Genomic DNA, 15,287 nt, shown 5'->3' with positions numbered 1-15,287 from the left:
GCAGACATCCCATGAGTCATAAAGTTTGATGTCCTGCCCAAAGTTTAGACCCGACTGGAGCAAAAAGTTATTTTTTTTCCTGCTCCAGAAAGTGAGCTGCGGAGATTTGTTCTATACCAGCCGAGGAATCGTTCTCATTAACAGCTTCCACTTTGGCCCAAACACAGAAGACGTGAGACTCTTCCAGCCAAGCGTGTGTTTTGTGTTTTTCTTTTTTTTTCGTCTTTTGTGGCTGCGTCTGCATCTTTTTTTTTTTTTTTTTTTTTTTTTTGGGAAAGTCGGGGCCGGGACGACAACACAGATTCCAGTGTGGAGCAGATATGCGCTTTGTTACATTCACAAGTATGCCAGCAAGAAACGAGAGGAAAGCGCTGTCTTTCACCGCAGATTTCGACAGCTAACACACTTTGGGAGAGAATAAAGCGCTCGGCTGTTAGACTTTAGAATGACTCGGGGTCACTTCTACTGAGTCCCGTCGAGATTTCCTGCTGCTGTGTGGAAGGGAAAAAAAAAAAAAAGTTTGGGATTGGCTCAAACTTTTTTTTTTTTGTCAGTTTCTGAACGCGACATTTTCGGACACATAAAGTTTGCAGACCGTTCTGGGACAATGGATCCGAGCCAGCATAACCCTCCTGCCGGACACCAAATCGTCCACGTACGGGGCGACTCTGAGACCGACCTGGAGGCTCTGTTTAACGCCGTGATGAACCCGAAAAACACTATCGTGCCCCCTTCCGTACCCATGAGGATGAGGAAACTGCCAGACTCCTTCTTCAAACCCCCTGAACCAAAGTCCCATTCTAGACAAGTAAGCCCGCCCTGTCTCTCTTTCTGCCCCTTCCCAGAAATCAGGCCCATCCTGTAGGGGGGCCAGGGCCCACAGTACGGGACTGACTGATACAGTCACTTCATAGTTGGGGCTTACGTTCTCCTACTTTCAGCAGTGGTGGAAGAAATATTCAGATCCTTAAGTAAAAGTAGGCTACTAATACCACACTGTAAGTCCTGCATTGAAAATGTTACTTAAGTAAAAGTATGTAAGTGTGATCAGGGAAATGTACTTAAAGTATTAAAAGTACTAAATGCAGAAAAGTCCTCACATTTTACAAAGTGGAAAGGATCCAAACAGTTGTGTGTTTTAATGGTCTAATCTAATAATCTAATCATGTCAGATGGATTTATAGGCCAGTATATTGTTGGGTAGTTTAATTCCTAATAAAACATCGTATTTTGTGAATGTCATGTGTTTTGTGTGCAAAAACCTTTTAATGTGTAAAGTAACTAGTAACTAAAGCTGTCAAGTAAATGTGGTGGAGTAAAACGTACAATATTTCTCTGTAGCCTACTTTGTACTTAAGGACACTACTGGAGTAAATGTACTTAGTTACATTCCACCACTGTTTTGTAGTCGGTTGTAGCCTTCAGGATATTTGTAGTCCCATCCTAAATTGCTGGATACAATAGCCCTTTTTTATTATTAAGGGCTGTTTGCGATCAAAGCGTGAATTTACCCTTCACTCTTTTACTTTTTCTTTCAGTACAGCACATTTGCTCTACATTTCCCAACCAGTTGTAATTGGATCGGTTAAATCACTGCAGAGAAAAGGCCCGTGGGGCCTGTGCGTAAAAGTTCGAGGAACCAAACTATCCTCAAAGCCATTTGTTTGTCCTTCAGCATTATTATTGGAAACATGGATCCGCGGAAGACAGGAAGGCATTATTACACTTAAAGTGAGTTGTCAGCCTGCACGGTATAATGTGGAATTGTTTTGGTTGGAATCATGGCTGCATATTTATTAATAGAAGTGTAGCGATCATGTGGAAATAAATATAGGCAGGCTCTAAAACGGAGTTTTTGTATTCAGCGTGGTTTGCGATCATACGATGGTGGAATTCGTCCTATTTACACCCATCCCAAGCGCCCCCTTACCGTCCCCCACAACTGTTGCTTATGCTCTCTGTTAGGTTTTTGTCGTCAGTGCGCATGCGTTCTTGTACAGCGAGTCTGCGCTCTCCTCTGTCCCGCACAAGCCTAGGAGCCTAGGACCACCCCCCCCTCCCTCCTCTTCGGACTTCCTAACAAACACGTTAAGTGATAATAACGTATAAGAAGTGAATGAACTGTTAAATCAGAGTTATTTGCATAGAATTTATGTCCACAAAAATCACTGTGTGAGTCCTGCAGTTCTTCAAATCCCTATTCTTATCTGTGAACTGGCCTCAAAAACACTACGGTATTTTCTATTCAATACTAATAACATGTAGTTTATAGATTATTTTTTTTTATTTTTTTATTGTGACATTTGTGTAATGTCCTCAAATTAGTTTTATTGTAGGATAACTGTAAACCAGAGCTATTCAAACCGACTTTTTGTTTAGCTTCAATTTTATTTATAGTATCAAATCATAACAAAGAGTTCTCTCTAGACACTTTACAGATAGAGTAGGTCTAGACCACACTCTGTAATTTACAAAGACCCAACAATTCCAGCAATCCCCCCAAGAGCAAGCACGGCGAGGAAAAACTCCCTTTTAGGACGAAACCTGGGACAGACCCAGGCTCTTGGTAAGTGTCTGACGGTGCCGGTTGGGGGTGTGATGAACAGTGGCAATAACAGTCAAAATAAAGATAATGGAACAGTGACTAGAAATGGTAGCCGTAGTAGTTCATGGCATAGCAGGGCGTAACAGGATGTAGCATGGCACAGCAGAGCATATAGCTGGACCTAACTTTATAACAATATAAGATGAAACTTGGTCACATTTGAGAGGTGTTTTCCAAAGACCTACGCACCTGCATTCACGCTGCTTGTCTTCCCACCCAGGCCAGCACCGATGCTGGGAGCGGCGGAGTACTCACCCCCCACCATGTCCGCGCGCACTCGTCCCCGGCCTCCCTGCAGCTGGGAGCTGTCACGGGTCTGTCCGGCATGCCCCCCCCAGGTGCTGCCCCTCAACATCTGCGTCAGTCTTCCTATGAGATTCCCGATGATGTGCCCCTGCCCCCGGGCTGGGAGATGGCCAAAACCCCCTCGGGCCAGAGGTACTTCCTCAAGTAAGTATGCCGGCAACGAGTGTCAACACGGTTTTCTTGCATTAGATTCAAGATTCAATACTTACCTGCCATGCAGATAAGTTGCTAGGAATTTGGCGCAGTGTGCTCATTACTAAAAAAAAACAGAAAGCATTCATAGCAAGACAGTCAATACCTGTCAAAAAGACACATATAGACCCTCCCCCCACCCCCCCTCCCCTCCCCAGTGCTGTCAAGAGTTATAAAGTGTCCAGGGTTCAAAATGAACCTTTTCATCAATCAGTCAAATGCCTTGTGAATGTTCAAATTTTACTAGGCACTTAATACATTACCATTGTTTTTTTTGGGGGGGGCTGGTGAGTGAAGGAAATCTACCAGCCGCATGCATATTTTACCAGCGTTTGGCTGATAAATGGTGCTAATTTTCAGCCCTGAAAGTGTCCGTGCATTGCATCTGTGAGGTGCTGTTGTAGTATTGAGGATCCGTTGAGTAGCTCAATGGTTCTTGGTGCCTAAAGATTTAAAATGAATGAACGGACAGCTTTGAAATGAGTTTTCTGATGTACAGTTTAGCTCATAGAGTCATCAATATACCTCCGTTCTCTAGACATCTCTCCTACTGTCGCCAATCTGCATCCTGATGAAGGCTATTTAATGCCAATTTTAGTTTTAAGGCAAACCACAAAATTAGTCATTAAAGCGATCGATATCGATTCGATATTTTGAAGTGGGGTTAGTAGCTACTTCTCCGTAGTCAGTGCGTTACCTCCAGTAGGTGGTGGTCGGCTCGCCCCCAGTTTGGAGAAGCAGGCAGGAGTACCGACACGGAAGCTAAGCAATGTCCTGCTGTGGACGGGGGGAGCAGCTAAACGTATTTTAGCCACCTTAAAAAAAATAATACCAAAAAATAAAATCAATATCAGTTTAGGTGTACCCTATATTTTTTACCTTGCCGTCAGACAGCCCTTTCCTTTGGCACTACATTTTCTCAAACGTAGAACATGAGTAGTCCTATCTCCGTTCAGTCTCCCTCTGCAAAAGTTCTTGTGTATACTCGGGCTCATGAATGTATCCTGTTGTCTCCACTAGGGCTGGGAAAAAAATCTATTTGATTTAAAAATCGAGTTGGTAGGCCAAATCGATTCATATTTTCAAAAAATCGATGTTTAACACTCTTTGTTGCACACTGCACAGTGACTTTTCAGTTAGAGAAAGGGTTTGCCTGTGCATTTTTGTTCATGTTGATGCACTTTAATTAAATACAATAAATATATATTTACAGTTCAGTTATTTTGTTTTAAATGTAAGGGGGTAAAAATCGAATCGGAAATCAAGTTTTTTTAAATATATTTTTTTTAGGGGAAAAAATCGCCCAGCTCTAGTCTCCACAGTGAATGGCATTTCCATTATCATTCATTTTTAGGAATACCGATGTTCTACGCTTGAGAAAATGTATTTCCAATGAGAAGGGCTGCCAGACGGCAAAGTAAAGCGGTAAACATATTCTGAATATAGCATACACTTCAACATATATTGATTTTTTTTTTCTTTTCAGGTGGGGCTTTTTTAGGTGGCTAAAATGTGTTAAGCTGCAGACCCCACCCCCACCCTCTGTCCACAGCAGTACATTGCCTAGCTTCTGTGTCGATACTCCTTCCCGGTTCTCCAAACTGGGGGCGTGCTGGCTGCCATCTACTTCCCGTAGGTGATACACTGACTATAGAGATGTACCTTGTACAACCTCACTTCAAAATAAAACCAAAGCAATCCATTTAAAGGTCCCATGGCATGAAAATGTCACTTTATGAGGTTTTTTTAACATTAATATGAGTTCCCCCAGCCTGCCTATGGTCCCCTAGTGGCTAGAAATGGTGATAGGTGTAAACCGAGCCCTGGGTATCCTGCTTTACCTCTGAGAAAATGAAAGCTCAGATGGGCCGATCTGGAATCTTCCTTTTATGATGTCATAAGGGGAAAGGTTACCTCCCCTTTCTCTGCTTTGCCCGCCCAGAGAATTTAGCCCACCCATCATGACATCATGGCTTTCAAACGAGCAAAGTGGCAGTTGGTCAAGGCCACACCCCCACCCTCCATCTTGCAGATACAGTATTAGGGGACCACTAAGGTCTATATAAAAGAGACTTCAGATACAGTATTAGGGGACCACTAAGGTCTATATAAAAGACTTCAGATACAGTATTAGGGGACCACTAAGGTCTATATAAAAGACTTCAGATACAGTATTAGGGGACCACTAAGGTCTATATAAAAGAGACTTCAGATACAGTATTAGGGGACCACTAAGGTCTATATAAAAGACTTCAGATACAGTATTAGGGGACCACTAAGGTCTATATAAAAGACTTCAGATACAGTATTAGGGGACCACTGAGGCCTATATAAAAGAGACTTCAGATACAGTATTAGGGGACCACTAAGGTCTATATAAAAGACTTCAGATACAGTATTAGGGGACCACTAAGGTCTATATAAAAGCTTCCAAAGACCACCATGTCATGGGACCTTTAACATACAGTGTATACAGAAAATAGTACTTGAGATAGAGCTGAAGATCTTTGTCTTAATTTCTATAATTTTACACAGGCTCGGCCCGGGCTCGGGCTTGCACATTCTGGGTTGCGTGGTAAATGAGCGCTCAGGTGATGCGTTTCGATTAGCGCGGAAATGGATGCTGATGAGGTGAAACGGAGGCTGGCCTCTGGAGGACTTATTTCATTTCTTTGTTCCAACTTCCAAGTGGCCTATAGCCTACGTTAGTCATGAATAAATGATGTAAAAATGTAAATGTATAAATGACTCATTCTTGACAAAAGGCAAAAGAGCTGTGTGCGTGCGCACATTTGAATAATGTCGGGCTGTAAACGGCTTCGGGCTTTAAAAAAAAAGCTGTCAATCAAAATGTACTTGTCGGGCTCCGGCCTTGATTACAGCTCTAACTTGAGTATCTTCAACTCTTTCAAGCTGCAACTTGTGCAGCATTACAGGCACGTGTTATAAAACGTATGTTACATATTTCTTTTAGAGCAGAAATGAAACTTTTAGCTCGCGCTAATGGTCAAGACAAGTCCAAGTTAGCAGAGAAGTGGTCTTGAGATGCGACTCTTATAATACAGCTCTGTTCAGTGTACATTAATTTGCAAGTCTGCTACAGTGCACAATGGTGGCCAGTGTGCTGGAAAAGAGACAATTGCAATAGTTGAATTGTAGGTTATTACATTTGGTGGTCTCTGCAAACAAGAGAGGAGTCTTTTGAGGGACTGCTGCTGTATGTAGTGTTCCTTTTTCTTGGTCTCAGGTTTCAGTAGAAACAATGGATCATTGTAGCTTCCCCCAGACTGCAAGGGACAGGCATCTCTCTGCAAAACTCTGCTAACCAGCAGATCTCGTCCACAATAACCATCCAAAGTCAAACTTTTTAAATAGTAGCTATATCACAGCATCTTCGGGCCTTTCGTTTTCTTTTTCATTCTTTGTTACATTCTTATATATTTGACTTAATGCTCTGTAGTTCGGTGAAAAGGTAACTTGGAATTATTCATAAAAGTGAATAATTTGTGTAAGGATTGTCTACTCATTGTGACATGTTCCAAAGTTGATGAGATGCTCAACAGCTCGTGTTTAGAGATGATTCATTCTTACTCCTCTTCTGGGCAAGATGTTGTCAGTTCTAGGAAATATTCCTCTGACACACCGGGTCTGAACAAACATGATAGCCTCACATTCACTTCGATCCAAAAAGAGCTTTCTGTACCAGATGTTTTTAAGGTCTCACATCTGGAGAACATCTGGGCCGTTTTGGGGAGGCTCTTTTTAAAAGTGTACCAAAGGACTGGGGGGTGGAGGGGGGTAGCAGAGAGAAGAAAGTGTTCTCATAGACTCTCTCCCAAGATCACTTGTTTAGAAACTGACTGATCTAAAGCGCCTCTGGACAATGTATCAATTTTTTAAATTAAATTCAAGTTTTTAGTTTGGAAAACCCAGTCTTGTATAACTTATAGTTCAAACATTTTTTGTGCTGTTGGTTTTTTTTTCCTTCCACTGTTTGTATGAATACTTTTTTGTTGTTGTCGTAAAAATGAAACAATGTGCTATTTCTTCCTTGTTATGTAACAATTGCGTAATCGTCAAAGCCTTATTTGAGTTTATTCTACTGCTTTTATATTGAAAACCCTGTCTCCGATTGATGGATGGATTAATCATTGATAAAGGCACAATGAAATTGAAAATAAGACCATCTTTTCACACTGTAGGTTTGTACCATATGTCAACACGACAGTCATTTTCTCTACAAAAAGAACAATTTACTCTAAATCCTGAAAATGAAGCACTATGCTGTATTTAAATGTTAATGTTAAATGTTAGATCGTAGCCAGTCTCTGCTCATATGTGTTTTGTCTATTCCAAAACCGAAGCGTCTTTTCTATGTCTTTGGAAAAACACTTGAATCGCTCTGTTAAGAACTGTGTTTCAACTGGCAATGTTATACAACTAGAGCAAGTGTAGTACACAGTGTTTGTGTTCAAGTAAGGAAAAAAAACCAAAAAAAACCCGGCAGGAGACATCTTCCATACGCCCGCACATCAAAGTGCAGATATTTGATCTGGAATACAGGCAACCTCAGCAGAGCTGCTGGAAAAGACACTCCCCTATTTATAAACGGGGCCTGTCTGACCGAGACGCGTTGGAGAAGGAGTGAAGGAGAGAGAGAGAGAGAGAGTGTGTGGGTGGGTGGTTGGACAGCGGGACGGACGGGTGGGGGTGGGGGAGTCTGTCACCAGCTAGCATGGCCGAGCAGTGGGGGGGCTCACATTTCACTCAGGTGGCCGCTGTTGTCCTCAGAGATAAATCATCTTTTTTTTTTTTTTTTTATTTAAAGTAATGTGTTTCTCCACCTCTGTTGTTTACTAGTACAATATAGGATCATACAGTTGGGGGGGGGGGGGAGATTGGCCTCTGTGAGTCACAGCCGCGCTGCGGATGCCGATGTCCCGCTCCCTTTAAAAAGCCAGGCTCGTTTTTTTTGGGGGGGTATGAATGGAGCCGTGGTGCTGTGATGGTGCCTCTTTTGTGTCAATGGAGTTAAATGGCAGCCATGTGGAGATGACTAGAAGAGGGGCCAAGAGAAACTCCGGCCCTCCCTTTGTCCCAGCAGTGAAACAGTGATCTTTATTCAGACCGCAGGCCTGTTGAGACTCATGTGAGCCTTCCCAAAATAGACAAATGGTTGACATGAAGTTTAGAAAGATGGCGCTGAGAGAGGGCAGCGGCTTCCCTAAGAGCTGCACCGTGTTCCTCACATCTGAAATGTTCAGCTCGGAGTTGATAAGTGATCGAGCTTGTGCAAAGTGAGACAGCGCTGACAGCTTCAGCTTGGCCTGCTTGTTTTTTTTTTATTATTATTTATTTATGAATAATTAGTGCTGACACAATTGGTAAATCGTTTGATTATTCAGTCCTCAGAAAATGAATTGGCGGCACACTCGATAATCAATCATTTGAGTCATTTTTAAAGGCGAAAGAGCTGAATCACATTTGTTTTCAGCTTTTTCGACAGGGAGGAGTTTCTGCTGTTTTCGATCGTTGTAAATTTGGGTTTCAAACTGTTCCCATTTAAAGACGTCGTCTTAGGCTCTGGGAAATTGTGATGAAAATATGAATAAAAAAAAAAACAACAACCAATCAACAGTTTAACAATGTAAAATAATCTGTAGTTGTAGCGCTTATTGAAATAGGAGTCAGATATGAGCAAGCTCCTGCAAAAAATCTCTTATTCTGTTTTGACTACAACATAAATAACAAAAAAGCTTAAGCTGGGAGAAGACTAGGAGAATGTCAACACAGTCTGTTGACCTTTCCTCCTCTTTCTTCCAACAGTTTGCTGTGGCCTTTTGATTTATGACGGCAGGGAGGTTGGGTCACCTTGCTTGGTGGGGGCAGGGCCGTTCTCCAGGGTTGGGTCATAAACTAATGAAGGTTTCTAATTTAGACACACCGGCCAACTAGGAGGGGTAATCACTGTTTCCGGGGCGCTTATTAAATGCAGCTCTGAATGGGCTTTTAGTCCGTGGGAAGTCAGCCCTGAGCAGAGGAAAGCTTTTGGGGTGTGTGTGTGTGTGGGGGGCAGCTATTGTCTGCCCTCAGGGGCAGGTAGAGCTGTGTGTTGATGGGACACTTTTGTCTTTTCCACAATTGGATTTTAAACTGTTTTGATGAGCCAGGTTTCCCGCAACCAGATTTGGCTGAATTGCGTCTTTCCAAATTGAACTTTCCAAATTGAGCGTGAACGGTGATTGTAAATTATCCATTTTTTCACTAAGACCACATTTGTTCATTTCTGTATTTCATACTGTAATGTACTGTAGGTTGTTTGTTTTCTGTATTTTTTTTTAAATTATTTTTTACACTTTAAAGTGTGTGTGTGTGTGTGTGTGACTGAGTGTGTGTGTGTGTATGTGACTATATGGGGTTTCCTGAACATCTGTTGCACTTAATACAAGAGGGCCTGTTTGGAGCAGGAAAGATCAACCAAGTGTTTATTTGGACCTTATGCTCTCATTGTATGCCGTTGATATCTGTGTCTATGAGATCATTTTGGGATTTCCAGCAGACTAATGTACCTCCATAGTGATATTTAGCTTGTGTTCAGAAAAAAATGGCTGCTTCTTGTTTTAAAATCTCTAACATTTTCCTATTGAGTAAAGAAAATGTACCATTGCATTCTTTTATTTCAATCCCTTTTCCCGTTTGGTGTGAAATGAAATTTTTTTTTCATGCATAAATATACGCCTAAAGCGTATTTGAATACGACATTACCCACAGTGCATTAAGAGACACACACAAATGCCGTGGTTGTGTTTAAATGAAGTTAAATGACAAGTTAACCTGGCCTGCTGTTTGAATTTGCACCGTGTTTGTTGGCTTGCCGTCTCATATCCCAGTTGAGTTGTCTGTCCGTTGTCTGAAATGGATTTCGGTTTTATTGCTTGGCTAACACTGATCCCATACTCAGCATCTTATGTAAACATCATACATAATACCTAAATATTTTCATTAGCAACTGTTATCTAATTTACTTTAACCTGCTTAAAGCTTGACGTGATAAGTACGCAAATTGGATTTCAAACTAAGCTGTTATGAACCGAGGCCACTCGGTGAGTCACAAATGGTGCTGGGAAGACTGGGCCGGGAGCCTGCGTAAAGCCCTCATTCGGAGCAACTTTGTGTTTGACTAAGTTTTGGTTTATTGACCACACACACAGACAAGGCCCTTCCTGTTCAACTGGGGCCTGTCAGCTCAGTACACAAATGGGACTGTGAGAAAGTCAGGCTAGTGTTTACCAAAGACTTGATGTAACACCTCTGTCCCAGACATCAATGCCTGCACTGTCACCGAGGGCATCTCCACAGAGATGCGGTAACTGAGAAGTGGAGCCTCTCAGGTGGGGTTTAAAGTTCCCTAAACGACTCGAACCATAGCACCTCGTGCAAGGGCGTAGGTTTAGTTCCAACAATGGGGGGGGGGACACACATTATAACCGGAGGGTCTGGGGGGGGTCCTCCTCAATAATATGTTGAGCGTCAAACACCTCATTTCCTGCATTTGTATGCAACAATGTATGGTGCACATGTCTTTATTTAAGTAGAGGAAATGATAATTCTCCTTCTCTTGTTCAGACTTTCTGCATATTCAAAACATCACACATGTAAATTGTGTTCTTTAACCGCCCAATGTAGCGCAAGGCAGACACGGTTCTTGTTTTCCGTACATGTTTTGAGCCCCCTGAACGATTATTTTACCTCTTTTGGGGAGTGGGTTGTCTTTCATATATTTTGAGGGACAAATCTACCGCTTCTAAATATTGGGGGGGAACATATATCCCCTCTCCAAAAAAAAATTTGAACAATTTTCACTTCTTAAATGTATTTATGAAAAGTGTCATATTGCATGGGAGTCTAGTAATTTATTGAATTCGCAGATTATATGTAGCGCAGTCAACACAAGTTAGCCACAGTTTTTGCTAAAAACCAACTGATTAATCTCACATGGCTCTCCCTCCTCTCCCTAAAATGCCACTTAAATAAATGAGGCTTTTGAATTACTCTTTGAAAATAAACCGCAGTCAAACTGAACCTCCCAAGCTACACTCAGTCCTTTGTGAATTAGTTGCTTCGTTAGGAAGTATGATGATACAAAACCTCCTTCAAAGGGGAAACTTAAAGCCACAATAGGGTCACAGAGGTTGCCCCAATAATCTCTCTTGATGATGTCCTGCTGATAGAGAGGCAGCCAGGCATCCCCAGTGTGGAGGTGGTCATCCTCGTCTTAAGAGGCCTGATTACATCTTGCCTCCCTCAGTGCACTCTTTAGTCATCAGCTTCAACCACCTTCCGAGCATATACTCCCTGGGTGGAGCCACTGTGGCCTGAGGATCCCATTTTTAACATTTGACAACTCAGCTGTGGGGTGTGCTTCATTATTGCTGCACCACCCCTAGCTTCACTCCCTTGTTTCACACCAGCGAAACGCAGCTTTTGACATGTGGCTTGTGAAGAGAGACCATTTCAGTGGAATGAGCAGTCAATCTGGCCTCAGATCTAGCTTTGATCTGCTGTTTTGGCAGGTAGCAGAGCTTCTTCAGAGACATTTAAACCACGGAGCAGACTTATTTTTGGATAGAACATTCTCCCCAATGCCAGATGTTAAACGCCTCAGTTTTCATGGATGTAAACAGGCAATCTCTGTTAGGAAAGTTTGTCATTCTCCTGTAATCGGATGAGGTCTGTGAAACAAGTGCAACAGTCAAACTTCTTCACTTGAGATCTCTTAAAGGATGTTGAACCACTGCTAAGCTACTCGTTGAAGCTGAATCCAGTCAGACCTTCGGATTCAGTCGCTGCTGATTTCAATGAAATTCCATCTTGAGTTAGAATTCTTAGTATGGAAAAGTCAATGGGGGACCAGCTTCCACGTGAACGTCTCCGAAACCGAAAAGTCGATTGCCAAATCGTTTAAGCAAAGTCAAGTTTAGCCTTTATGTGAAAGGTCCCCCTCCCTCCTCCTCAGCAAGACACCTTATAAATAACGTCTGCACAATAAACGCCACCTTGATAATTGGGCCATCAGTCAAGGAGATGTCAAGTGCCTGGGTGGATCAAGAGTCCTACTCGGTGCTCTGCTAAGCCACAGTTGACCATGATGATAGCTTGAGCAAAGCGTAGCGAGTAAAGCACGGCACTGCACGCAACCAACTTGATAACGGGTCATGTTTGAACCACATTGCTCTGCTTTGCTGCAATACCTTTCTATTTACTGACAGTTTCTCACGAAGAAGCTAATGATGGGTTATGTTTTGTAATCAGAATGTTGGAGTATCAGATTGAGGCCATGTCCACAATAACAATAATGCAGATACGTTGATTTTGTTTCACTGCTTTGGCCCGTCTTTCACAGTAGGATTGCATGTTGCCACATTCAATTCAATTTTATTTATAGGATCAAATCATAACGAGTAATCTCAAGACACTTTACAGGTTTGATTTACATCAAAAACATTCATTTGAAAACATCTGAAAGTGGTTGATTATGGAAAAAAATGGAGCGCTCCATTCATCGAACAGTGCTTTGAAACTTGTGGAAAACCACTTGGCAGAAATTGTTTAAAGCTGCCGTCTCATCTCAAGGCTTGAAAGGTGGCTGTAAAAGAATGTAGTTTGCCAGTTGATTAAGATAAGCAGCACTGGCTAGTTTGAATTTAAATCGGTTCCAACAGATTCTAATGGCGTTAAGTTTTAAAGGCAGTCACATGTGTGACCAAAGCCATAGTTCTTCATGAAGACTGAAAAGATAGATTTACTTTAAAGTTACAATCTCAAAGCTCTCCATTTTGTTCTCTTTGGCAATAAGCGGTAATTGCAGTTTGTTTTTTGGATCTCATTACCCAGTGATCCAAACAGTGTCGCCTGTGTGACGTCGGTCAGTTGTCATTGCTCTGTTCTTTGTTTGTTCGGCCATAGTAACCGTTAACTCACAACGCCAGCAGAGACTGGAAAAAAATCACACAGGTGAATTGAAGAACGGATGTATTGCGTTGTAGCCCCGCCTACCCTCTTTGGATGACCAACCACTGCTGGGTGATGGAAAACGCGTCACTAACTTGTGCACTGCTTGTGATTTTTCCTGGTAATGTCGCCACAGATGCTCAGTTTGTAATACTGCAGATGTAAGGGCTTTCATCAGTGGGCCATAGGCTCAGTCACCATTGGGTTACCTCATTTGCGGATGGATAGTGACTTAACGGACATGGGTGGTTACAGTAGCTCGGTCAGTAGGGAGTTGGGTTGGGAACCAGAGGGTTGTTGGTTCAAGTCCCCATACTGACTAAAGTATGGTGGTGGACTGTTAGCTGGAGAGGTGCCAGTTCACATCCTGGGCACTGGCAAGGTGCTCTCGAGCAAGGCACCGAAACCCCAACTGCTGCTGGGGTGCCTTTCCGTGGGCAGTATTATTCAACAAGATTACTCATTGGCTTTTGGAAAGATGTTGCATTTATTGAATTTAAAAAAAAAAACAACAGTTTAAACCATTTAACAAATCGACAGTGAACACACCTTGACCTGTGAAATGTCCCTCAATACTTTTCCCGTTGAACTTTTTGAATCCCCCTCAAAATAAATGGTATAAAAACTATATTCAAATATTGGCCGAGTGAGTTTAGCCTTTGGGAGGGGCGAAAGTGCACGTGTCATTCAGAACCCAAGACAAAAGTGAGAGGTTGCTTGCAAAACGTAAAGTGCAAGTTAATTGTTCCTCTCAATTACGGGAATTAAGGGGAAAATCGCGATCAAAATTCCATCAATTGGACAGCCCTATGTCAACGTTGTTCTCAAATGTAACTGCGTCGTCGTGGACGGGGCCTGTCCCACCAGCAGTTGGCTGTGTGTCCACTCGGCTGCCCTGCCCCGGGGGACGGAGGCGCGGGGGAGGGTGTGGTGGCCGTCCTGCTGAGCTCGCCGTGGTGTCAGAGACGTGTAAAGACAACACTGAGCAGTTGTGACTGTGGACGTTGCAGATCATCAGCAATTCCTAACAGCAACTGGTGGCCTCCAGCCGTCCCAACAGTTGCCATGACATTGTTTTGTTTCATGTTTCGCCTACAGGAAGCAGCGTATAGCCCTGGCCATGTAGGGTTCAGGGCAGGTTGGCTGAATGGATCATCTTTTACTTCTGAAATCTGGTGATGAATTACTGGCTCTTGGTAACTTATTTACCAGTTCCTCGGAGTTCCCACATACAGGCTCTTTTGAATACAGTGCAGTGCTGACTCTCAGCGTGTGGATTTTATCACAGGCTTTTTGATTATGATCTCCTCTGTTTTGATTGATTTGAGCTACGCACATGAGTCTCCCAGGGCTGGGGTTTGACAGGAAATTCAATATTTGTACTTTCATCTGTGCTAAGAGAAGCACGTGTTTGCGGGTAATGATTTATAATCTGACTTCTTGGAGGCTTTGAGGTTGCATATTTCCATCTGTGTTTTCCACTTGTAGCATTTTTGTCCGGCATTGGTGTACCAGGATGTGCAGGCCTCTTATTTACGATAAGCCCTCCCTTTCCTTATCCCAGTGCTCCTCTCCCGGTCTCCTCCCCTGTTCTCCCCTCCCCTCTATAATAAATGTCATAGTTTCCAGAGTGGGAAGGAGGCAGTGAAGGGGGCAGGGCGGTCGCTCACAGTGTAACAGGACCACAGCAACTCATGCAGCCAATGGAATTCAGAGGGATTGCTTCCGTAGATGTTTTTTTCCCCTCTTTCACTTTTTTTTTTTTTTTTATTCCCCCCCTTCTTTTCTGTAGTTGTCTCACCCGCTCCCTGTGACCCCCTCTTTCTCAAGGGGCCCCCTCCAATCTGAGCAGTTCCAGGTGTGTGGGTGTGTGTGTGTGTGTGTGTGTGTGTGTGTGTGTGTGTGTGTGTGTGTGTGTGTGTGTGTGTGTGTGTGTGTGTGTGTGTGTGTGTGTGTGTGTGTGTGTGTGTGTGTGTGTGTGTGTGTGTGTGTGTGTGTGGGGGGGAGGGCTGGGTAGGGGATTTGGCAGCTCCTTTGATCAGTAAAGCATAAACAAGAGGGGGCTTCAAAATGGGTTGCATTGTGTGTGAGTGGGGGTGGGAGGAGGAGTGCTGAGTCAGGCCCTCTCGCTCTCTGGCCAGGGATAGAGAGCAGACAGGCAGGCTGGGATTAC

The 15,287-nt window shown here is 43.1% G+C and overlaps 1 protein-coding gene across 1 annotated transcript in view; it reads left to right on the top strand.

Annotated features, from left to right (window-relative positions):
- The first annotated feature begins 29 nt into the window (after positions 1-29).
- Positions 30-15,287, top strand: part of yap1 (Yes1 associated transcriptional regulator) — a 31,645-nt gene continuing 16,387 nt past the window's right edge. The window contains exons 1-2 of the mRNA XM_028574361.1: positions 30-808; positions 2,826-3,055. Of these exons, the coding sequence (XP_028430162.1) occupies positions 608-808; positions 2,826-3,055 (431 nt within the window). The 5' untranslated portion in view covers positions 30-607. The remainder of the gene's footprint in view (positions 809-2,825; positions 3,056-15,287) is intronic.

The sequence above is a fragment of the Perca flavescens genome, chromosome 3, assembly GCF_004354835.1.
Source record: "Perca flavescens isolate YP-PL-M2 chromosome 3, PFLA_1.0, whole genome shotgun sequence".
Classification (NCBI taxonomy): Eukaryota; Metazoa; Chordata; class Actinopteri; order Perciformes; family Percidae; genus Perca; species Perca flavescens.
The sequence above is the reverse complement of the archived record's forward strand: the minus strand, read 5'-3'. Positions and strand labels throughout refer to the sequence as shown.